The sequence below is a fragment of the Hordeum vulgare genome, chromosome 4H, assembly GCF_904849725.1.
Source record: "Hordeum vulgare subsp. vulgare chromosome 4H, MorexV3_pseudomolecules_assembly, whole genome shotgun sequence".
Classification (NCBI taxonomy): Eukaryota; Viridiplantae; Streptophyta; class Magnoliopsida; order Poales; family Poaceae; genus Hordeum; species Hordeum vulgare.
The window spans coordinates 68349998-68374442 of record NC_058521.1 but is presented as its reverse complement, the minus strand read 5'-3'; the positions used below and the strand labels follow the sequence as shown (position 1 = coordinate 68374442).

At 44.8% G+C, this 24445-nt stretch overlaps 1 protein-coding gene across 1 annotated transcript; it reads left to right on the top strand.

The window, feature by feature from the left end:
* The first annotated feature begins 442 nt into the window (after nucleotides 1-442).
* On the top strand, nucleotides 443-3868 carry LOC123450282. The gene is made up of 7 exons (XM_045127616.1): nucleotides 443-461; nucleotides 1082-1134; nucleotides 1268-1777; nucleotides 1848-2073; nucleotides 2160-2519; nucleotides 2827-3176; nucleotides 3256-3868. The coding sequence occupies exons 1-7, from the start codon at nucleotides 443-445 to the stop codon at nucleotides 3742-3744; spliced, it is 2007 nt and encodes a 668-aa protein (XP_044983551.1). The 3' UTR covers nucleotides 3745-3868.
* The last annotated feature ends 20577 nt before the right edge of the window (nucleotides 3869-24445 follow it).

The following is a 24445-nucleotide window of genomic DNA, read 5'->3' as shown; positions in this document are numbered from 1 at the left end:
GCAGGTTTTAAGGATGAGTTTGATACACTTGTCTGCAATGTCGGGTTAGAAGAATTCCTGTTGGATAAATGTGAACAGTATGCTATGCTCACTGCCTCTTTCGTGCATAGATTTAAATTTTCAGTTGGTCGTGACACATCCATACTGTTTGATCTGTACGATAAATCCTATGCCATGGATCTGGAGGATTTCAATAGGATTTGCAAGTTACCCGATGTGGCTAGTATTAATGATCCTTCTAAGTCTTCGGTCAGAAACTTTGTCTCCAGTATAACTGTTGGAGAAACCAGAGATATCACGCAAGCCACCATAGGAAGCATCCATTTCCCTGCCTTACACTACTTTGCCCTCTTCATAGGTAGGTGCATTAACGGCAAGGGTGCACATTGTCACCTATGCGCTTTCGACCTTAGTATCCTTAAGGGTGTGTTTGGTTGCTGTCATGGACTGGAATGTCACGGGTCGGACCCGTTCCTAGCCCTCGTTCCTGCGTTTGGTTTACCAACCGGAGTAGAACCCACCCATTCCACTTTAGGGAATATTCCCCTCAGATCCGGAATGCGCTAGCACCAGCAAATCCACGGAATCGCACGGAACGGCTCGTCTCGCGCAGCCCTATCCTTATCTCCTCCCCAGCTGCGCCGGCGCTCTCTCTCCCTCTCCAGGTGCGCCGCCGCCTCCCTCTCTCCCTGCCGCGCCGCCTCCCTCTCTCCCTGCCGCGCTGCGCCGCCGGCCGCCGGCCGCCTCCCTGCCGCGCTGCGCCGCCGGCCGCCGGCCGCCTCCCTCTCTCCCTGCCGCGCTGCGCCGCCGGCCGCCGGCCGCCTCCCTCCCTGGCGCGCCGCGCTCTGCTGCTGCGCGCGCCGCCCCTTCCTCCCTGCCGCGCCGCGCTCTGCTGCTGCGCGCGTTGCCTGCTGCTGCGCGCGCTGCCTGCTGCCTGCTGCGCTGCCTGCTGCTGCGCGCGCCGCCCCTTCCTCCCTGCGCGCGCCACCCCTTCCTCCCTGCCGCGCTGCCTGCTGCTGCCCGTGTTGCCTGCTGCACTCTCTGCCTGCTGCTGCTGATTTTTGCCAATGTTTTGATGCAGGTAGAAGGTGCTACTCCAGCGCGGCGACACAGCGAAATTTGTGCTGCCTCAAGGTATGAATCCCTCTGTCTATCCCCTTTATATGCTGCTGTCAAGAACATTTTTTTGCTCAAATTGGTGCCATCCAGTACATCTTTGCAATATATCTGTCCAGTACATCTTTGTAATATTTGATAGCAATTGTAGATGGTCAAGAAGATGAACAAAAGACAAAGGATGATTAGGGGAGCTGCAGTTTTTGTCACACTTGCTGCAATAGCAGTCATTGTTAGAGCTATAATAAGGAAGAGAAGACCACGTATTACATATGGCCCAATGCATGAAAGAGATAGGGTCAGATTTGATTATCTAGACCAAAAATTTTGGAAAAGCGATGTGTTGTGTAAAAACATGTTAAGGTTTGAAAGAGCTGCGTTTTTTGGCTTGTGTGGCATACTGAGGGATCGAAAGTTGCTAGAAGACAGTCCACATCTTAGCGTGGAGCAACAATTAGCGATGTTTTTACATACAATTGGACACAATGTTCGGAATAGGGTTATTTCAGCCAATTTTTGTAGATCATATGGCACAACCAGCATCTACTTTAGAAAGGCTCTTTATGCCATAGGCGAGCTTCATAATGATTACATAAGGCCACCATCATTGGAGACCCCTGCCAAAATTGCTGGAAACCATCGATTTGACCCATATTTTAAGGTAAACTCAGAAACTATTCGCTAGCTATGAAGGCTATATGATATGCCATTTAATAATTGTCACTATATAGGATTGTATTGGAGCTATCGATGGTACACATGTGCGAGCAGGTGTTACCAAAGATGTGGAGAATTCTTTTCGGGGTAGGAAGGCCTTCACCACTCAAAATGTGATGGCAGCGGTAGATTTTGACCTACGCTTCACATATGTGTTGGCTGGTTGGGAAGGGTCGGCACATGATGCTACTGTTTTAGCTGATGCATTAACGCGTGAGAGAGGCTTACAAGTGCCACCGGGTAAGAAGTTTCCCAAGATAGAAAATTGTCCATTTGTTATTGCCTTACAAGAATCATTGTCACCAAGTTTTGTTTTATTTTTTTAGGAAAGTTCTACCTAGTTGATGCTGGTTATGGAGCAAAGCCTGGGTTCTTACCACCTTTTCGTGGTGTGAGGTACCATTTGAATGAGTGGGGCAACAATCCGGTCCAAAATGATAGGGAGTTGTTCAACCTTAGGCACTCATCTCTACGGGTCACGGTAGAGAGGGCTTTTGGATCTCTCAAGAGGCGTTTCAAAATTTTAGATGATGCCAAACCCTTCTTCTCTTTCCCGGTGCAAGTCGACATTGTTATAGCATGTTGTGTTCTTCATAATTATGCACTGTCACAAGGGATTGATGAATTTATTATACCGGAAGTGACATGGACCACCCAACCAATTCGAACAACAAGCCAACAAGCAAGTGACCATAGGGCCACGGTAGACCGTAGGCTGCAAATTGCCGCCCAAATGTGGGAAGATAGGCAAATCATGTATGCAAATTTATGAGTGTGTGACACTCCATGTATCATGTATCATGTATCATTTATTGTGTTAAAACCATGTATTTGTAGTGTTGAAACCATGTATTTGGATTTATTTGATGGCTGGACAGATTGCATCTATGATATTTGATGGCTGAAACCACTTTTTTGGACAGATTGCATCTATGATATTTGATATTTGTTAAACTATAATCCATTTTTTGCAACATTTTGATGTCTTGACAGAAATGGACAATACCGAAGTCACCGCTGCAAGTGGGAACTCCATCAAGAGTGGGGTCATTGTATGGACTCCTGCAATGACCAACACGATGCTAGGGTTTTTGGCTGACCTTGTTGCAAAAGGAAAGAGGACTTCTAGTGGGTTCAGGGAGGCACATCACAGACAATGTGCTGCTGTTTTGAATGAGCAGTTCAAACTAGCTGTCACTGCAGAACAAGTTCGAAACCATCTCAAGAAGTGGAGGAAGATTTGGGGAAGGGTTGTCATCTTGAAGAATTTAAGTGGAGCTCTATGGGATGAAGATACTTGCACAATTAGGCTTGCCGAAGAACACTATGCAGGTCATTGCATGGTAAGCTTCTAATGCTATGAGATGATATCATGCTATTTTCGGCCTACATTATTGCTAATCACTTGCACTTTTTTTGTAGGCACACAAAGCTGATGCCCCTTACTTGAACACCCCAATTGAACACTATCATGCTATGGCGACCATCTTTGGGACAACCGCGGCTTCGGGGATCAATGCTAGGTCTGGGAATGATCTACTTTCTATTGAAGTGGAAGATGAGGAGAATGGTGAGGTGAACACATCACCAAATGTTGCTGAGTCCTCTCACCCCAAAGGACCACCAAAAAAGAAGGCCAAGGTAGTGAAAGTTCTTGAAGATCCACTAGTTACCACTCTCAATTACGGGTTCAAACTTGTGGCTGATGCTCTTGTCAAGTCTGGGGATGATGATGATATACCCGCTGAACTTTGGGATGAGGTCTGCAAGTTGGGAGAATTTGATGAAGAGCACCTAGCCCACTACTATGCTCATCTTGTTGACAATCCGAAGATCGCAAAAGCCTTCATGACACTTTCCCAAACCAACAAATCTGTTTGGGTGAGTAGGTATGTGAAGAAGAACTTCTAAATTCGATATGGTTGTATGGTTGTCAAGTATGTGAACAACATGTATGGCTGTAGTGCACTTTGCTTTGGATATTTGGGTGTTTGCTTTTGGATGTGTATGATTGTCAAGTATGGCTGTAGTTGTTGGCTGGATGTATGGATGGATGTGGCTTTTGGATATTTGGTATTTAATGATATTGTTGCTGCAAATTGTGTTACATGTCAATACATATATTGTTGTGTTGTTTTTCTTCAAAATACAAACGAAATGCTGCTGAAATTTCGAATTTTTGTTATTCCAATTTTCATTCCATGCCTCCCAACCAAACACTGGAACGGAACCATCCCGTTCCACTTTTTTGCTCGTACCAAACACAGGAACGGAACCGACCCGTTCCTCTGGAATGGAACCATTCCATTCCATGACAGTTGGTTCTCCAACCAAACACACCCTAAGAGCGCAGTAACAGGTGACATGAGCTTCAATATGGGAGCTATAATAGCAAGGAAGCTGAATAAAAATACCAGTGAGGGGGATTTCTTTGGTGGAGTTTATGCTACACGCTTAGCAAACTTTTTTGGAATATCCATCTGTTGAGAAGACCCTCCTCTCCGTACAACCTACCTTGATCGTGTTGCTCTAACACGCTACCAGTTCCTTGAGAGAGATCATGGATCCCTCCTACACCGCTTGATATTTAACCGGCAGTGTGTTTTCCATATTACCGTTCCTACACCTTCTTTCTTTGACTTTCAGGTAAAACGAAGATACTACATAACCATAGGAGAGGCAGAGGAATATGAGAGGGAGGCAATGGCTGCTCGACTTCGCGAGGCAGCTATTCAGGCAGTGGCTGCAGCACTCCCGTATAACACCCATTATGATTTTGGGTTTTGCCAGGACCATCCATTGGAGTAGACCAAGCTAGGGCAAAAGCCTAAGCTTGGGGGAGTACGTGTTCTCATCGTCTTTACATTCATGCTTATGCTTTCACTTTGTTAGCCGGTGTTCACAGTTTGCCACTGTATTATCCATGCTAGTTTATTTTCGTTTTCTTGTTTTCTTGTTTTGTGTCCTTCTGAGAAAACCCAAAAAGGTTTTTTTCTTCTTTTGCTTGTTGGGAGCTTTCCCGTGTAAATAGTTTTCTTTTTCTTTGGGTCAAGGTAGAAGATATTGGTTACAATGTTTAGTGGCTCTTGCATGCATACTTGTTTAGCTTTCAAAGAGCCATATTACTTTGTCTTCTCCTTTGTGTTTGCCTGCAGATTCAGCTTAGTCCATTGCACGAGCACTCTTATTATTGTTCACATCGTTCGATCGTGCAAGTGAAAGGCAATAATGATGATATATGATGAAGTGACTGAGACTGAAAAGCTGGTATGAACTCTATCTATTTTGTTTTTGTAAATATGACTAGCTTGTCATCCCAGATTCAACTTTGTTGTGAGAGAACCATGTTTGCAATGACAACTTAGAGATCATAGTTTTTGATTCCATGCTTAGTTAGTTGAGAGTTTATAATGGTTTGTCTTGAATGTCAACATAGATTTTGAGATGACTATGATGTAGTATGATAGGATGGTATTCTCCTTTGAATGTCTCAAGTGGCTTGACTTGGCGCATGTTCATGCATGTAGTTGAAACAAAATCAACATAGCCTCTATGATGTTCGTGTTCATGGTGATTTATATCCTGTTCATGCTTGCATTCAATGTTAGTCAAACTCATTGCATCTTGATGACTGTTGTCGCTCTCTAGTTGGTCGCTTCCCAGTCTTTTGCTAGCCTTCACTTGTACTAAGAGGAATACTTCTTGTGCATCCACCTCCATAAACCCAAAAGTTTTTCCATCAAAGTCCACCATACCTACCTATTTTGCGGTATCTACCTGCCATTCCAAGTAAATTTGCATGTGCCATAATCTAAATCTTCAAGAAATAATCTGTTTTGCATGCCCGAACCGCTCATGTGGTGACAGAGGGCTATTGGTATCTTCCATGCTAGGAGTGTTATCCTCGACATGTGTTTATTCACTGTCATTCACGAGAAAGGGGCCGGTAATTGGAATGCCCAGTTCCACGCTTAAATCGAAAACATAACTGTAAAACAAGAGGATTGATGTTAGTATGGACGGTACCCGAGGATTCGGCTAGCCGTGGAGTGTGATTGATTGGTGGTGGGGGAGTTAAAACTTTACTTTTCTGTTTGGGAACCGCCTATAGCATGAGTAGCATGGAAGATATTGAGAACTCTTGGTCATTGCGTTGACAATGAAAGCATGCCACCCAAAATTATTATCTTTGTTTTCAAAGCTTGAGCTCTGGCACCTCTGCAGATCAATGCTTCCCTCTGCGAAGGGCATGTCTATTTATTTTCCTGTTGATTCATCCTCTCCTTACAAAAGCACCAATTAGAGAGCACCTCTGTCATTTTTATGCTTTGCTTTTGATTGATATTGTGTATGACTATGACTAGATCTTCGTTGCTATGAATTACAATGTTTAGTCAGCCCTTGATCTTTGAAAGTGCTCTGTATTTTTGTTTTGCACTCTCAGAAAGAGCTAGCGAGATACCACATATTCATATTGCTTCATGCTTGTTTTTATTGAAGACTTGGTATTTGAAACTCATTATTATTTGCTCGTTAGCTGATTATGCAATTGATATTAGTTTACCGTGAGACCTTTGTGTCACTTGCTTATGTGGTTAACTTGTGATCTTGCTGAAATTCTGGTTATGAGTTAGACATAGTTGCAACAAAAAGATCAAACAGAGTTTGTCAAAGTTTTTCTTTCTCTCTCAGTTTGTCAACTGAGTTGCTTGAGGACAAGCAAGGTTTTAAGCTTGGGGGAGTTGATATGTCTCCATCGTATCTACTTTTCCAAACTCTTTTGCCCTTGTTTTGGACTCTAATTTGCATGATATGAATGGAACTAACCTGGACTAACGTTGTTTTCAGCAGAATTGCCTTGGTGTTATTTTTGTGCAGAAATCAAAGTTCTCCAAACGTCCTGAAAATTTACGGGGAACGTTTTTGGAAAATATGAAAAATACCTGCGCCAAGATCCACCTGAGGGGGTGGGCCAGTGGGCCACAAGCCCTATCTCCGCCATCCCCCTGGTGGCGATGGGCAAGCTTGTGGGTCCCACACGGCTCTGCCGCCCCCAATCTCAGCTCTATAAGATCACTTTCGTCCCAGAAAAAATAAAAAAAGAAGATTTCGTTGCGTTTGCGATACGGAGGCGCCGCCACAACCTATTCTTCATCTGGAGGGCAGAACTGGAGTCCGTTTTGGGCTCCGGAGAGGGGAAATCGTCGCCATCGTCATCATCAACCCTCTTCCCTCTCCAATTCCTTGAAGCTCTTCGCCGTTCGTGAGTAATCTATTCGTAGGCTCGCTGGGCGGTGGTGAGTAGGATGAGATCTATCATGTAATCGAGTTAGTTTTGATGGGGACTGATCCCTAGTATCCACTATGTTCTGAGATTGATGTTGCTACTACTTTGCCATGCTTAATGCTTGTCACTAGGGCCTGAGTGCCATGATTTCAGATCTGAAATTATTATGTTGTCACCAATATATGTGTGTTTTAGATCCGATATTGCAAGTTGTAGTTACCTACTATGTGTTATGATCCGGCAACCCTGGAGTGACAATAACCGGAACCACTCCCGGTGATGACCATAGTTTGAGGAGTTCATGTGTTCACCAAGTGCTAATGCATTGGTCCGGTTCTTTATTAAAAGGAGAACCTTAATATCCCGTAGTTTCCTTTTGGACCCCGCTGCCACGGGAGGGATGGACAATAGATGTCATGCAAGTTCTTTTCCCTAAGCACGTATGACGACACACAGAATGCATGCCTACATCACATTGACGAACGGGAGCTAGCCACATATCTCTCTGTGTTATAACTGTTGCATGATGAATATCATCCAAACAAACCACCGACCCATTGCCTACGAGTTTGTCCTATTGTTGTTGCTGTTGTTACTTGTCTTGCCCTACTGTTGTTACTTGTCTTGCTCTTCTGCTACTGTTGCTACTACTGTTGCTTGCTACTGTTGCTAGTTGCTACTGCTATCACTAATGTTGTTCCTTGCCACTGCCATTACTCGCTACTTTGCTGTTACCACTTTGCTTGCAGATACTAATCTTTTAGGTGTGGTTGAATCTGACACATTCAGCTGCTAATACTCGAGAGTATTCTCTCACCTCCTGTTTGGCGATCAACAAATTTGGGTCGAATACTCTACCCTCGAAAACTGCTGCGAACCCACGCGCTGGTGGGCCATCAACAACATTCTTCTAGTTTCATTACCGGGGAGTGCTAGCAGCATTCTTCTAGTGTCGTTGCAGGGGAAGGTCTGTTGTCACCAAATCAGCATTCGTCTAGCTATTGCTAGAGAGTGGCAGTCAGTCGCTTCCCCGTGTTTTGCTAGCCTTAGCCTGTACTAAGCGGACTGACTGCTTGTGCATCCAAAACCTGTGAAACCAGTTATGCCACACGAGTCCACAATACCTACCTATATACGGTATTTACGTGTCGTACTAAGTAAATTTGCATGTGTCGTATTCAAATAAATATTTTGTTTTGTATGCCTGAATCGCTTATGTAGCGACTAGGGGCTATCAGTATCTTCCATGCTAAGTGAGTTATTCTCAAGATATTTGTTGACTCACTATCATTCACGAGAAAGTGGCTGGTAACCGGGATGCCCAGTTCCGTGCTCAAAGTCAAATCAAATCTAATGAAACAAAACTCCTCCAGGATTGTTGTTTGTATGGACAGTACCCGTGGATTTGGCTCGCCGTGGAGTGTGATTGATTGGTGGAAGGGGAGTAAAAACTTTACTTTTCTGTTTGAGAACCGCCTATAATGAATTTAGCATGGAAGATGTTGAGATCTCTTAGTTGTTGCGTTGACAATGAAAGCATACCGCCCAAAATTTTGATTCATCCCTGTTTTAAAAGCTCAAGCTCTAGCACCTCTCCAAATCAATGCTTCCCTCTGCGAAGGGCCTATCTATTTTACTTTATTGTTGAGTCATCCTCTTCTTTCTTCAAAGCACCAACTATCGAGAGCATAGTTTTCATTCTGAGCGTAAAGTGCATTGTCCCAAAGTACCACATTGTCTTCTGCATGATTGTGATATTACTCATTCTGGAATATTTACGTCTAGTCTCCTTTAAGATTCCGAAGGAGCGTCTGCATTTATTTATTTCTTCACCCATGGGGGCTATCAAGATATCACTCTAGTATGTCCAAGTCATGTGCATTGTAATCTCGTCATAATTTTCAGTTATGTATTATTCATTCTTGGTTGTTTGAAACTCTTTACATGATTGACGGATTTCTTTGTGCATTGTCTTTGTAGCATTGTTCCAATACTTATTGGACTTGTTCGTATTGCAATCTTATATACATCTATTGGAGCAAAAGAGTTTGTCAAAGTTTTCTTTGTCGCGTCCAGTTCATTGAACTGAATTGCTTGAGGACAAGCAATATGCTAAACTTGGGTGAGTTGATACGTCTCAAACGTATCGACTTCTCCAAACACTTTTGCTATTGTTTTGGCTTCATTCTTGCATGATTTGAACAAAACTAACCCGGACTGACGCTGTTTTCAGCAGAGCTGTCTGTATGGTTTTCTTGTGTGCAATAAAAAGGATATTTAGACGTCCCGGAAAATTCCCGTAAAAATAGAGAAAATCAGCGCACCAGAAGGAACCATAGGCCAGAAGATGGGCTAGAGGGGGGCCACCAGGCCTCCAGGCGGCCTAGTGGCACGGCCTCCCCTGGCCGCACGAAGAAGTCGCCTGGGTGGGGCCCTCCACCTATGGTGCCCTACCTTGGCTCCTATTTTTACCCGTGACGCAAAAACCCCAGAACAGAAGTCGTTTTTGTAGTTCTCGGCGCGGAGCCGCCGCCACCCTCGGTTCTTCTCCGGGAGAGCTAATCTGGAGGCTGTCTTGGCCTCCGGAGAGGGGAAATCGTTGCCATCGTCATCACCATCGCCACTCCATCACCCTTCCATGGCTTCCCCTTTCATGTGTGAGTAATTCCCTGCTGTAGGCAAAGGGGATGGTAGGGATTGGATGAGTTAGATCATGTAATAGTTTGTCTGATTGTTGGGGGCATGTTGCCTATCATCTACTATGGTGTTTATCATCTTTGCTACTACTTGTTACTCTTAATGCTTGTCACTTTGGACCCGAGTGCCATGATTTCAGATCTGAACCTATTATTTTTTCATGAATATATTTGTGTTCTTGATAATATCTATGAGTAGTATTCACCTATTATAGTCCGGAACCGGCGATCCCAATGGTGACAGCTTGGGACACCGAAGGGGATAGGCTGTAGTTTAAGGATTCTATGTGTCCATTGATTGATAATGCTTTGTTCCGGTGCTCTTTGACATGAGCACCTTAATCTCCATAAGTTCCTTTTGGCCCCGTTGGTAGCGGGCTGGTAGGACAAAAGATGTTGTGCAAGTTCTAATTGCAAGCACGCACAACTACCATGGGATACATCCTAATGTTTGATATTTGCCTAGATGATCATTACTTTTCTGTGTGCCTTGTCCCAAGTTAAGTACATGATACCTCTCATCCATGGAGCGCCCAACCATCCATATCCCTAGCCTACACTGTTTTAATCCTGCTAGGTACAAGTTTCTTTACTTCCATTGTTTTACTTTCGTTGCTCTGCCACCATTATTTCCTTTGCCATCATCACTTCCATATCACTGTTGCTACTAATATTTCGTTGCAAGCAAGTATCTTTCACGTGCGGTTCAATTGACAACTCAACTATTAAATCTTATAAATATTCTTTGGCTCCCCTTGTGTCGAATCAATAAATTGGGTTATCTTACCCGCAAAGACTATTGCGATCCCCTACACTTGTGGGTCATCAGTACCAAACTCGCAATTCAGATATTCATCTCTACGATCACATTGTAGACATATTATACTCTTGTCCCGACGATCTTCTACTTCACTCTGAAATTTCTTGAACCTTTCAATAATTCGGACTTGTGTTTCATCAAGTAAGTATACCAGTATCTACTCAAATCATCTGTGAAGTAAGAACATAACGATATCCACTGCATGCCTAAGCACTCATTAGACTGCATACATCAAAATGTATTACTTCCAATAAGTCACTATCTTGTTCCATCTCAATGGAAAATGAGGCTTTCAGTCATCTTGCCCGTGTGGCATGATTTGCATGTCGCAAGTTATTCAAAATCAAGTGAGTCCAAACGATCCATCTGCATGGAGTTTCTTCATGCGTTTACACCAATAGGCATGGTTCGCATGTCTCAAACGATTCAAAAACGAGTGAGTCCAAAGATCCATTAGTATGGAGCTTCTTCATGCGCTTTACACCAATATGACTCAAGTGTCAGTGCCACAAGTAAGTGGTACTATCATTACTACTTTGCATCTTTTGGCATCAATATTATGAACATGTGTATTATTACGATCGAGATTTAATGAACCATTCACATTGGTGCATGACCATTGAAGGTATTATTCATATAAATAGAATAAAATTTTATTCTCTGACTTAAATGAATAACTGTAATGCAATAAACATGATCCGATCATGTTCATGCTCAACCCAAACACCAAATAACATTTATTTAGGTTCAACACTAATCTTGATGGTAGAGGGAGTGTGCAATGTTGAACACATCAACCTTGGAAACAGTTCCAACACATTGTCACCTCGCTTTTAGGTAGTATCTGTTTATGCCATAGCTTTTATTTCGAGTTACTAACACTTAGCAACCTGAACCGGTATCTAATACCCCAGTGCTACTAGGAGTACTAGTAAAGTACACATCATGTATATCCAATATACTTTTGTCGACTTTGCCATCCTTCTCATCTACCAGGTAACTAGGGTAGTTCTGCTTCAGTGACCATTCCCCTCATAATAGAAGCACTTAGTCTCAGGTTTGGGTTCAACCTTGGGTTTCTTTACTAGAGTGGCAACCAGTTTGCCATTTCATAAAGCATCCCTTTTAACCCTTACCCTTTTCAAAACTAGTGGTTCTACTAACCATCAACACTTGATGCTCCTAGTTGATTTCTACCTTTGCGGTGTCAAACATCGCAAATAGCTCAAGGATCATCAACTCTATCCCGGATACGTTGTAATTCATCACGAAGCTCTGTAGCTTGGTGGCATTGACTTTGGAGAATTATATCACTCACTATCTTATCTGCAAGATCAACTCCCACTCGATTCAAGCGATTGTAGCACCCAGACAATCTGAACACATGCTCAACGATTAACATGACATGCAAATCATATGTGGCATTGACTTTGGAGAATTATATCAATCACTATCCTAAGCAAAATAAGGTGCATAAAAGGATTAACATCACATGCAAATCATATGTGACATGATACGATCATGAACTTGTGCTTCTAGATCTCCACCACCAAAGCACTGACATGATCTCCATCGTCACCGGTGCCACACCATGATCTCCATCATCATGATCTCCACCATTGTGCTTCCATCGAGGTTTTCACGCTAACTATGTTGTTACTACTAAAGATACTGCCTAGAGATATAGCAAGAGCATTTGCAAGCGCAAACTAAATTTAAAGACAACCCTATGGCTCATGTCGGTTGCCGTAGCATCGACGTGCAACTCGATATTTAACTATTAGAACATGATCATATCATACATCCAATATATCATATCATGTCTTTGGCCATATCACATCACATCATACCCTGAAAAAACAAGTTAGACGTCCTCTAATCTGTCGTTGCAAATTTTACATGGCTGCTATGGGTATCTAGTATGATCGCATCTTACTTACGCAAAGCCACAACGGTGATATGCAAATTGCTATTTAACCTTCTCCAAGGACCGCCTCGGTCAAATCCAATTCAACTAAAGTTGAAGAAACAAACACCCGTCAGTCATCTTTATGCAACAAGTTGCATGTCAGTCGATGAAACCGGTCTCTCATAAGCGTACGAGTAAAGTTGGTCTGGGCCGCTTCAATCCAATAATACCGCTGAATTAAGAAAATACTAAGGAGGGCAACAAATTGAACATCAACGCCCAGAAATTCTTTTGTTTTCTACTCGAGATATCATCTACGCATGAACCTAGCTCGGATGCCACTGTTGGGGAACATAGCATGGGAAACAAAAAAATTCCTACCCACACGAAGACCTATAATGGTGATGATTATCTACGAGAGGGGAGACTTCATCTACATACCCATGTAGATCACTAAGCGGAAGCATATATAACGCGGTTGATGTAGTGAAACATCTTCGTGATCCAAATCGCAGCCCGTCCCGCAATCTCATCACGATCCATCCCGCGATCCATCACGATCCATCCCGATCTAGTGCCGTTTGAACGGAACCTTTGTGTTCAGCACACGTACAGCTCGATGACGATCACCACCTTCTTGATCCAGCACAACGACGTGGTGGTGGTGAACTAATCCAGCAGGGCTTCGCCTAAGCACCGCCGAACTAGACTAGAGGAGAATCAGATCTAGAGGGAAGTAGAGGGAGCACGTGGCAATTAGGGTTATCCCTCACCCCTAAAACCTCTTGTATATATATGAGGAGAGGAGAGGAGGCAGCCTTGGCCCCTACTCCAAGGAGAAGGGGTCGGCTGAGCCAACAAGGGAGGAATCCACCTCCCACACGGGAGGTGGAATCCTATTAGGACTCCTTCCTAATTTAGAAACCCTTTCCACCTTTTGGCTTTTTGCCTTATTCCTCCACTCCAGTCGCATAAGACCTTAGGGAAGGCTTTGTCCAGCCCAGGGGCTGGTCTACCTCCTCTCACAGCCCATGAAGCCTTTGGGTCATCACACCCCTCCCGGTGGTCCCCTGGTACCCACTCGGTACACTATTGATGAGCCCGAAACTTTTCCGATGACCAAAACAGGACTTCCTATATATCAGTCTTTACCTTCGGACCATTCCAGAGCTCCTCGTGACATCCTGGATCTCATCCGAGACTCTGAACAACATTCGGTCACCAGCACCTCTAACTCAACTATACCAAAACGTCACCGAACCTTAAGTGTGCAGGCCATGGGAGTTCGAAAACTATGTAGACATGACCTGAGACAGTCTCCAGTCAATATCCAACAACGGACCTGGATACCCATATTGGATCCTACATATTATACGAAGATCTTTATCGGTTGAACCTCTATGTCAAGGATTCAGTTAATCCCGTATGTTGTTCCCTTTGTCCTTCGGTATGTTACTTGCCCGAGATTCGATCTTCGGTATCTCCATACCTAGTTCAAACTTGTTACCGACAAGTCTCTTTATCGTTCCGTAATGCAAGATCTCATGGCTAACTCCTTAGTTACTTTACTTGCAAGGCTTATTGTGATGTTGTATTACCGAGTGGGCCCCGAGATACCTCTTCGTCACACGAAGTGACAAATCCTTGTCTTGATCCATGCCAACCCAATAGACACCTTCGGAGATACCTCTAGAGCACCTTTATAGTCACCCAGTTACGTTGCGACGTTTGATACACACAAGGTATTCCTTCGGTGTCCGGGAGTTGCATGATCTCATGGTCATAGGAACACATACATTGACATGCAGAAAACAGTAGCAATAAACTGACACGATCACATGCTATGTTTATAATTTGGGTCTTGTCCATCAAATCATTCTCTTAATGATGTGATCCCGTTATAAAGTGACAACACTTGTCTATGGCCAGGAAACCTTGACCATCTTCGATCAACGAGCTAGTCAATTAGAGGCTTGTGATAGCCCGAGACCGATGCTCCACAAGATTCCCCTCTTTTCCATTGTCATTGTGTTATTATTTTGTTTGTCGCATTCATCATCACATCATTCGCATCATCCGCATTGCATCGGCACTCCGTTGTCGCTAGTTTTCAAACTTGCATCCGTTATTAGTTGCCGGTTCTCTCCGTTCTCGTTGTTGCCTGTTTTGAGCCTAACCACACTCGCACGCACCCGTGGCATCGACAAACCTTGCTTTTAAAAGTGTGTATAAAACTTTATCTGATTGGATTGAAACTTGGTGTGCGGTCTTATTTTCATATAGCTAGACCGCTTGCCAGTTTTCATCGCAATGGGAGTTCGTTTGATACCCGAATGATTGTCCGTAGCGGCATTGCCATCGGTCTATCATCGGATGTTTTCGGTGTTTTAAAACTCTGTCGCCGGGTGCCATTTTCCCCTCTCATCTCCATCTAGCCCCCTCTACACAGCCCACCATACCCATACTAGCCAACCCCGCAACCGGAGCCGTCCGATTGAGATCGAACGCTTCGAAAAAGGGCTAATTTCCCTAACCCTATACCCCTGCCTATATAAGGAAGGCCTAGCCTTCCTAATCTGGAAACCCTAGACACCGCCCTCGTTTCCCATGCCCCCCAACAGCCAGCCGACACCTCATCCACATCCTCTCTCCTCAGTCCCCAGGCCAGCCGAGGCCCGGAGCAGGCCCGTCCAACCTGAAACATCGCTGCCCGTAGCTCCCTCTGTGATCCCGATCTGGATCGGGAGGATCTCGAGATCCTCTGGCCGCCAGCAGGTGCTCCGAGCACTGCCTCGCCTCCCCTTCATCGGCGAGCACAGGAGCGCCACCGCTGGTGAGCCGCGAGGAGCTCCCCCTCGCCGGATCTCCCTCTTCCTCTCTCTTCTACTCTCCCCCTCACCGGATCTCTCTCTTCCACCCACAGCTACCCTGGAGCCGCCAACCGATCTGCCCGTAGCGGCCCACCTCGAGCTACCATCACCGGAAATGGGATTCCCCGCCCCTGGTCTACCTTAGGGCGGCCTCCTCGACTCCTCCGGCGTCCCCATGGCGGCCCCTCGCCGGAGCCCTGTAGTCGTCGCCGTGTGCTTCCAGCTCGGGAACAAGCACGAGGGACGAGCCCCGCATGTGTGCCGCGTGGGTCGTTATCGCCTCAGGGTCCGCGCCAGCCGCCACCTGGGCTGGCCAGCTTGCTCCCTCCCCTGGGCCCAGCCGGCCTCCTCCGCCAACCACCAGGCCGGCCTGCCTCGCCCCACCGAGCCGGCCCGAGCCTTCCAAGCTCCTGGGCCAGATCCAGCCGACCAAGGTGAGCCAACATCTCCCGGCCCTCTGTTTTGCGCTCGTGCGCGGCTTAGCTATATGTCGCCATGCCTGTTTTGGCTCGAAACCGCAGATTCGGCCCATTTGTTTTATTAGGTTTTACAAATTTATTTAATTTCAGAAAAGAGCATTTGTTTTCAAACGAGCGGAGATTCCAAACCGTGCACCGGATCGGAGTGATTTAAATATGAAACTTGACTAGTGTCTCGCGTAGGTTAATATTTTCCAACTCTCATGCATGATTAAAACTATTAACCTTGTTGTTTACCTCGTTTTGCATGTTGTGTCGTGCTAGAACGGTTTAGGTCGTAACTATTTACCCATAGCTCTGTTCGAGATGATCCATATATGTACATGGACTAGAACGACGCGTAGATTCACGTGCTCCACTTTGTTTTGCTTTTTAACAAACTTAAAATTTGATTAGGACAGATCTGGATAGATTGCTATTTTAACGCTTGGGGTCATTTCGAAAATGCTATAAGTTGTTTCCGACCATATTTAAAATGCCTAGATAGGTAGTTAAATTGTACTTCACTTCTTGCCATGTTTAACAACATTTAATATTGTCGTGTACCTAAACGGGAGCGAACTAAATAACTAAACATGGAGTTTCGTCGATATGCAACTCGTTGCATATCGAGCTTCACTTAATGTGTAGTGTTTGCGTGATGTGAATTGCCATGCCATGCCTTGCATATTTGAACTGATCATGCATCATATTGTGCATGTGCCATGGTGGATATCGTGTGTTGATTCTTACTTCCGGTTTGATTCGTCTCGATAGAGTTCCGCAGCGTGTCGGAATGTGAGGTATTCGTTCAACTACGTCGGTTCGTCTGCTTCACGGAGTCGATCTTCTTCCAAGAAGGATCTCAGGCAAGATGACCATTTCCCTAGATACCATTACTATCATTGCCATGCTAGTTGTTTCGTTTCTATCGCTATGTCTCGTTGCTTACCATTTGTTAAATATCAGCCTCTCAACATTGCCATGAAAACCCTCTACCTGTTCACAACCTAGCAAACCACTGATTGGCTATATTACCGCTTGCTTAACCATGTGTTAGCGTTGCTAGTTGCCGGTGAAGTTGCTTCCTTGTGATCACATGGGTTCCTTGTTATACCACAATATCAATGTTAATTTATTTAATACAACTATATACTTGGTAAAAGGTGGAAGGCTCGACCTTTCTAGCCTGGTGTTTTGTTCCACCTTTGCCCCCTTAGTTTCAGCTACCGGTGTTATATTCCATATTTGAGCGCTCCTAACACGATCGGGGTTGTTATGGGGACCCCCTTGATAATTCGTTTTAGTTAAAGCTGTTCTGGCAAGGACCAACTTTGGTACTATATTTGCCTAATTAACTAATGAACCACATAGGGGTTGATCACCCCATGGATAATTTAATCAACCCCTGGGCCAATGCTCCTCATGAGTGTTGGTCCAAACAAGAGCACCGTGCGGGGCCAACCCGGGGTAACTCGGGAGATGTCTATGAGGCCACCGTATGCTTCGCTTATCCGTCATGTCCTGAGAACGAGATACGCGGCTCCTATCGGGATCGTCCACACGTCGGGCGGCCTTGCTCGATTAGTTTTATCTTTGACGAATGTCTTGTGCATCGGGATTCCGCTGAGGCTTTGGGTTATCTAAGAGTCGAGGTTTTCCACTAAGGAATCCGAGGAAGTCACGAGTTTCGTGGTTGAGGTTTTCTATGCGGCTTGTGGTAATTTATGATGGACTAGTTGGTGCACCCCTGCAGGGTTAAATATTTCGGAAAGCCGTGCCCGCGGTTATGTGGCAGTGTGGAAACTTTGTTTAACATCTGGTTCTAGATAACTTGAAGTTAACTAATTAAAACTTGCCAACTGCGTGCGTAACCGTGACTGTCTCTTCGTGATCTCCTTCTTTGATCGAGGACACAGTGGGGTTATGTTTTTCGTAAGTAGGTGATCAGGATCACTCATTTGATCATCAGTAGTTCACGTCCTCTATGCGTAGATCTTCCCCCTCTTATTCTCGTACTCGTAAGTTAGACACCTCAAATAAATGCTTAGTCGCATGTTCCAGCCTCACCACTTAACCATACCTCACCTTTAAAGCTTTGCTAATATTGATACTTTTGGAAATGAGATTGCTGAGTCCCTTGTGGCTCACAGATTACTTCAACACCAGTTGCAGGTACAGGTAAAGTGATATTAAGACGTGAGCGCGATGATTGTTCATTTGGAGTTTCTTCTTCTTCTTCGTCGATCTAGGATGGGTTCCAGGCCAACAGTCTGGGGGTAGTGAGGATGGACATCATTCTTTTATCGTTTGTTTTCGTCCGTAGCCGGACTATTCTCTTCTTCATGATGTTTATGTATTTGTACTGATGTGACTCTGATGTAGCTTGTGGCGATTGTAAGCCAATTCCATATACTCATCTTTTCAGTACATGTACTTGTAATGACATCCATTCTTACGAAACAACGAGCTGTGCTTCTATCCCTGTCGAGGCCCTCGTGCCAAAATAAGGATAGGATCGCATCTTGGGCGTTTCAATTTGGTATCAGAGCAGTACCGACCTAGGATCCCCCTTGATTGATCGAACTTGGCCAAGTCAAGTCTAGTAAAAACTCCTTTGAGTCTAATTATATATCGAAGAGTAGGATTTTTTTCTCCTCTTCTATGCTCTGATGAGGAATCTTGGCGTAAGAATTTTAATTCTCTCATCTTCTCACTCAAATTTTTAGGATCACGCGGATATTTTTGGAATCTATATGATGTCGATGTGACAGAGTTCTGACTTGGTGCCTCCTGTTTGACTTGATTTCTTCCGGGGAGTTGAGCTCCAAGGGATTCTTGAGCACATCGTTATCATTCAGATTTCTTAGTATCTCAGGACGAAGGATGTTCGAAATTGCTTCAATACTAGTAGTGGCGAGAGGAGTCCGGCTTCCCCAGTAGTGGTGCAGATAGGTCCGGATATTTCGCCATACTTCGTATCGTTGTGGTTACGAGTATCTGAGATAGATGAGGTTCTGAGATTTTGGTTATGTGTTGACGGATGTGATACACTGGACGAGTTAGTATAGGAGTATAGTGATATATTACTCCTTGTATCCGTGGACCAGATTGCATGACCAGAGATTTCGGAAGTTCTTAGGTGGGAACTCATGTAGATACTTATAGGATGAAAGTGCGTTATATCGACTAGAGGGGGGGTGAATAGGAGATTTTTAGAATTTCATCACTGATGACTAACTTACAGCGGAAACAGTTAAGGATCAGTTGTGCAATCGTTCACAACAGCAGTATCACAGAGTGAAGATTATGAAAACAGATTGCACAATAAGCAGGCACGCAGAATACAGATGATGATTAACTCAAGTGAAGAATTTGGGGTTGAGGAAATTCAGAGAAAGTCTTCAGCAAATTCTTCAAACAGTCATAGTGAATGTCATCAACACATAATACAGAGAATGTAAAGAGTTGAGGAATTAGAACCCGATTCTTGGTGAAGACTGTTGTTGATGACCCAGTTTCAACTGCTGTGACAGTTGTACATCTGGTTTGGAGCGGCTTGGTATTTAAACCAAAGGACACCCAGTCCCGGGACACACAGTCCCTACCGTATTCTCCTTGAGCTAAGGACACACAGTCCTCGCCCAACACTCGTGGTAAGTCTTCAGGGCAGACTTCCAAACCCTCACAAACTCGGTCACCCGGTGATCCACAATTGACTGCTGGATTGCTCTAGACCATGACGCCTAACCGTCTGGAGGATGCACAGTCCTCAAAGGTAAAAGGCTTCAGTCCCACACAGGAACAACTTCTTCAGTGATGCTCAATCTAGGTTTGGTTTGTGGTTTCGGTGGGTTATGTATTTCCTCACTGATGATTTACTCTCAAAAGCTCTGAGGAATTTGGGTTGCTCTTATGACAAGTGTCAGTTTCTAACGGAGCAGCCAACCAGCTAGTGGTTGTGAGGGGCGGCTATTTATAGCCTGGGAGCATCCCGACATGATTTGACATTAATGCCCTTAAATAATATGACCGTTGGAGTGAATAAGACCAGTGACTTGGCATGGCGTATCGAAACGGTCGGGACCCTCAACTGTGAGAGTCCTCATGTCACTCATATTCCTCACTTGAGGCTTTTGGTAGGATTTGGCTTGGGTTGAGCATCATGAGGAAAATCATTCCATAGTGTTACTTTGACCCTCTTTAACAGTACGGTGTTCCTATTCATCAAATGCGAAGAAAGTAAAACAGAAAACGTAAATCTTCACGCTTCAATTTCTTCAGAACGATTTTCTTCAGGAACCACCGATCTTCTCAATATCAATATCTTCATGAGGAATATCAATTTCATAGCAAATTCTTCGCGATTCATTTCTTCAGCTTCAGACTAATTTCTTCAACTGAAGACATATGTTTTTAGGGGTCGATATTCTTCAAATATCTCAAACTCCTCAATGACTTATAGATCCTGTGTACACTTATAAACACATTAGATACTTAACCTATAAGTCTTCAAACCACCAAAATCACTAAGGGGCACTAGATGCACTTACAATCTCCCCCTTTTTGGTGGTTGATGACAATTAGGTTAAGTCTTCAACAGGGAATAAAAATGTGAAGTGTAAATACTCAATTGAGGAATTTGAAGACAAGATTCACAGAGACTCCCCCTGAAGATGTGCATACCTTGAGGATTTTGCTTTTATAGCATATGCACATTGATGATTTATATCATGGAGATCTCCCCCTGAATCTTGTAAATCATGCATACATATAACATATCATATGAAGAAAATGAAGATGCATGATGGCAAATGGTATCTGACGAATTTCAGCATGCGTGCATTAAAACTTGAGGAATAAGCATGCGAAGAAAAACGTTCAAAAAAACGTCAGAGTACCATCGGGCTTAAGTTACAACTCATTACATAAAAACTTCAGAAGAGCCAAGAGTTTGTAACTTAAATATAGTTCATAGGCCCCAAAAATAAATCCCGTTTGAAGACTAACTCTCAAGTTTCTCCCCCTTTGTCATCAAGTGACAAAAAGGGACAAACTGAGGACTAACGCCCGTGTAGACTTCATTTCTTGGCGGTGGATGAAGATCCTTGGCGCTTCTTGGGTGTAGTCTTCTTCCTTGGGCCTGTTGCGGTGTCGAGCTGTTCCTCATCAGATTTGGCGGTGCGGAAGGATGAGAAGGAGCTGTCTTCAAGATCTGGCACTGGAATGGGCTTGAACTTCTTCTTGGGAGGCCACGACCAGTCAAAGTCCTGCTCAAAGTTCAATTCTTCAAGCTCAGTCTGGGTCTTCAGATGTGCAAGGGTAGCCCAGGTGCGATCAAAAACCTCATGCAGATAGTGATGATTAAGCTTCACACTGTTCTGTGTCTCAGTGAGGGTTTTCACAATGGCACCAAATTGGCGTTTGACCCATTTGTGGTTGTGATCGACCTTCTGATGAAGACTGAGAAGAAGCTCTCTGGTGTTTAGCACACGAGGAGGAACTGGGCTTGGTGGACGAGTTTCAGTATCGTCCCATGAGGAATATGCATTTGGCTCTTTAAATTGACCATCAAGATGCCTGCTTCCTTCATCAATTACAGACTTTCCTTTTCCCTCAATGGGCTCGAAAGTCTTCTTGTTGACTCGGATAGGAGGCATATAACCAACATGGTTCTGGAAATCTGCGTGGAAGTTGATGCCTGTCCTTGTCCTGAGGAATCTCATGATCCATGGTGCATAAATTTTGTGATCATATGGGCACATTGCATTGTCAGCCAAAGTCCTCAAGAAGAAATCATGAATATTCATCGGGATACCGTGAATGATGTTGAAGAGGATATTCTTCATGAGGCCGACGACATCTTCTTCATCGTCATGGCCTTTGATGGGCGCGAGCACACTGCAGAGAATGCGGTAGACAGACCGGGGTGTGTACTTGAGCTCATGGACAAGGAATGTGGTTCTTGAGGGCTTTCCTGCAACCAAAGGCTTCATGAGGACTTCCATCATTCCATTTGGTAGCTCACGCTCACCATAAAGCTTCACTGCCCCTTCTGAAGGAATTGGTACGGGCAGTTCTCTGAGGAGTTCAGACGCTGGAGCCTTGTAGTGAGTGTTTTGGGTCATCCAGTCGAACACCCAAGTGTTGATGTCATCAGCATTGCCCGAGATGTGCAGAGTTGCATAGAACTGAAGAATTAGCTCACTATTCCAATCTGATATGTCTGAGCACATAGGGAGCAAACCTGCATCATGTAGTACACTGAGGACTGGTTCCATGCAGGGAATTTCTTCAAGTTCATCATGAGGAATGTGCCTGTGCTGGAATATCTTGTTGCGTCCACGGAGCACAGAAGCATAGTAGTTCATCTGAGTCCTTGTCCAAAACTTCAGATGCCTCATTTGGGGCTTGTCATAAGGATTCTCTCCGATGAAATACATGCGTTCCTCAAAGAAATTTTCTTTCTGAAACTTGGGCCGCTTCGAGAATGGCTGGTGCTGAACTGGCTGGATATTGTGCTGAGGAATGGGTGGGGAAACAACCATGGCAGTTTCTGGGTTGAGCACAATGAATTCATTGTCAGGGGCGGGAACATTTTCTTCAGCAGTGTCCTCAGGTTGAGGAATTTCATCAGCTGGTATTTCTTGCTCTGGCTGAGCTTCAGGCTGAGGAATTTCTTCTTCCTCCTCAGCTTGAGGAGTTTGATCAGCCTGTTCAGTGGGAGGAGCCTGCTCAGACTGGACATATTCTTCAGCTTGTTTTTCATCAGCTGACTTTGTGGCAGAAGCAGATTCATCAGCTGCTGCAGCTGAAGCTTGATTAGTCTCTTTCTGAGGAATATGAGGTTGAGGACTATCATCAATCTGTATTTCCTCATCAGTATGCTCCTCAGAGGCAGCATCCTTCATTTCCTCATCTGCCCTTGTAGTTTGGTCACCAATGACGACCATTGCATATGAAGGTGCAACATTTAGAGGCACCGGGTCCAGAGGGGCGGATTCTTCAGTTTCTTTGAGGCGTTTTGCCTCAATCTTTTCTTCTGCTGAGGAAGCTTTTCTCTTCTTTGCTTCCTTCTCAGCAGCTCTTGTCTTTTTCGCGTCTGATGCAGACGGGATTAACTTCTTCACCTTTGAAGCTTTTGGTGAAGGTGTTTTCTCTACAGATTCTTCAGCTGGTAGTGAGGAACCAGCTGGAACAGAGTCATCAGCCTACTTTGATGAAGCAGCTGGATCAGGAGCAGTTGCATCAGGGGTTGCAGTTTCATCAGGAGCGGTCTCGGTGATGATTTCTTCAATAGCCGGCTCATCAGCACGGCGCTCTTGGTGTTGTTCCTCAGATTGAGGAATTTCCTCCTCATCAGGAGATGCATCTTCTGGCTGTTCAACCAGGGGCTGAGGAGTCGGTGCTGGAGGGAGGTGACGTTTGTTGTAGTCATCAACAGCACTAGTGGCTAGCTTGATGAAATTGCGTTTGATGCTTGTGCGGTCTGACAGTTTCTCACACTTGTCAGTCAAGACTTGCAGCTCTGCCTGGGTTGACACCAATGCTTCAGGCGTCAGCTTGAGGACATTTTGCCTGAGGAATTTCTCCTTTCTGGCCTTTGCAATCTTTGCCTGCTTGGCCTTCTGTTCCTTCCACTTGGCTTCGTTTATGAAGGTAGCCACCATGTGGCTGACACCAGGAGGAAGTTTCAAATCATCAATGGGTGTGTTTGGGTCTTCATACCATACATTGATGAAGTCGAGGAGGACCTTGGGGTCCATGGCCAGAGGAATAGCACTGCCTGATGCTTGTGCTACCCTTTCTTGCTTGTTCCTGATGATGGCCTCCAGAGTTTCATCATCATATTCATCACTTCCCTCTGATGCAGACGGGACTGTGATGATTTTGCTGGGGCTGGGCAGAGGTGCAGGTTCAGTAGTTGCCAAAGTCTTCACAAGGGGTGTTGAAGACTTTGTCTCTGAGCTAGTTGCAGCTGGGAGTGAGGAGCTGGAGCTGGCAGTCGTAGTCTTCACGACTTTCTTCTGTACTGGCTTTGGAGGTGGAGCTGAGGACTTTGGTGTAGATGAGATGGGTGTTGAGGGTTTTGGCGCTGATGGTTTTGGAGTTGATGGTTTTGGAACCGAGGGTTTTGGAGCTGAGGGTTTTAGAGCTGAGGGTTTTGTGACAGAACCCTGTCCAGACTTCTCTTGAGGCTTTGGATCCTTTGGCTTTGATGGCGCAGACTGCTTTTGAGGAATCTCTGAGCCTGAAGTTTCTGCTGCTGAGGAATGAGCAGCACCGGAGGCAGCAGCTGAGGATTCATGAAATTTCTTCACTGCTGTTTCGGCTTGCTTCTTGAGCTTGGCCAGATGCCTTTCTTTTTCATCTGGGTAGTCATCAAGTGTCATAAGACTTGAGGGATGAGCAACTTGATGATCCTCAAGTGGAGCCCTTCTGCCAGGAGGCTTCAAAGCGAATTTCTTCGCATATTTTGGGGTTACAAACCTGTACTCCTTCCACTCCTTTGCCCATCTGCGTTCAATTTTCTGCAGCCTAATCTTTTTTTGGGCATAGTCTCAGGTTCATC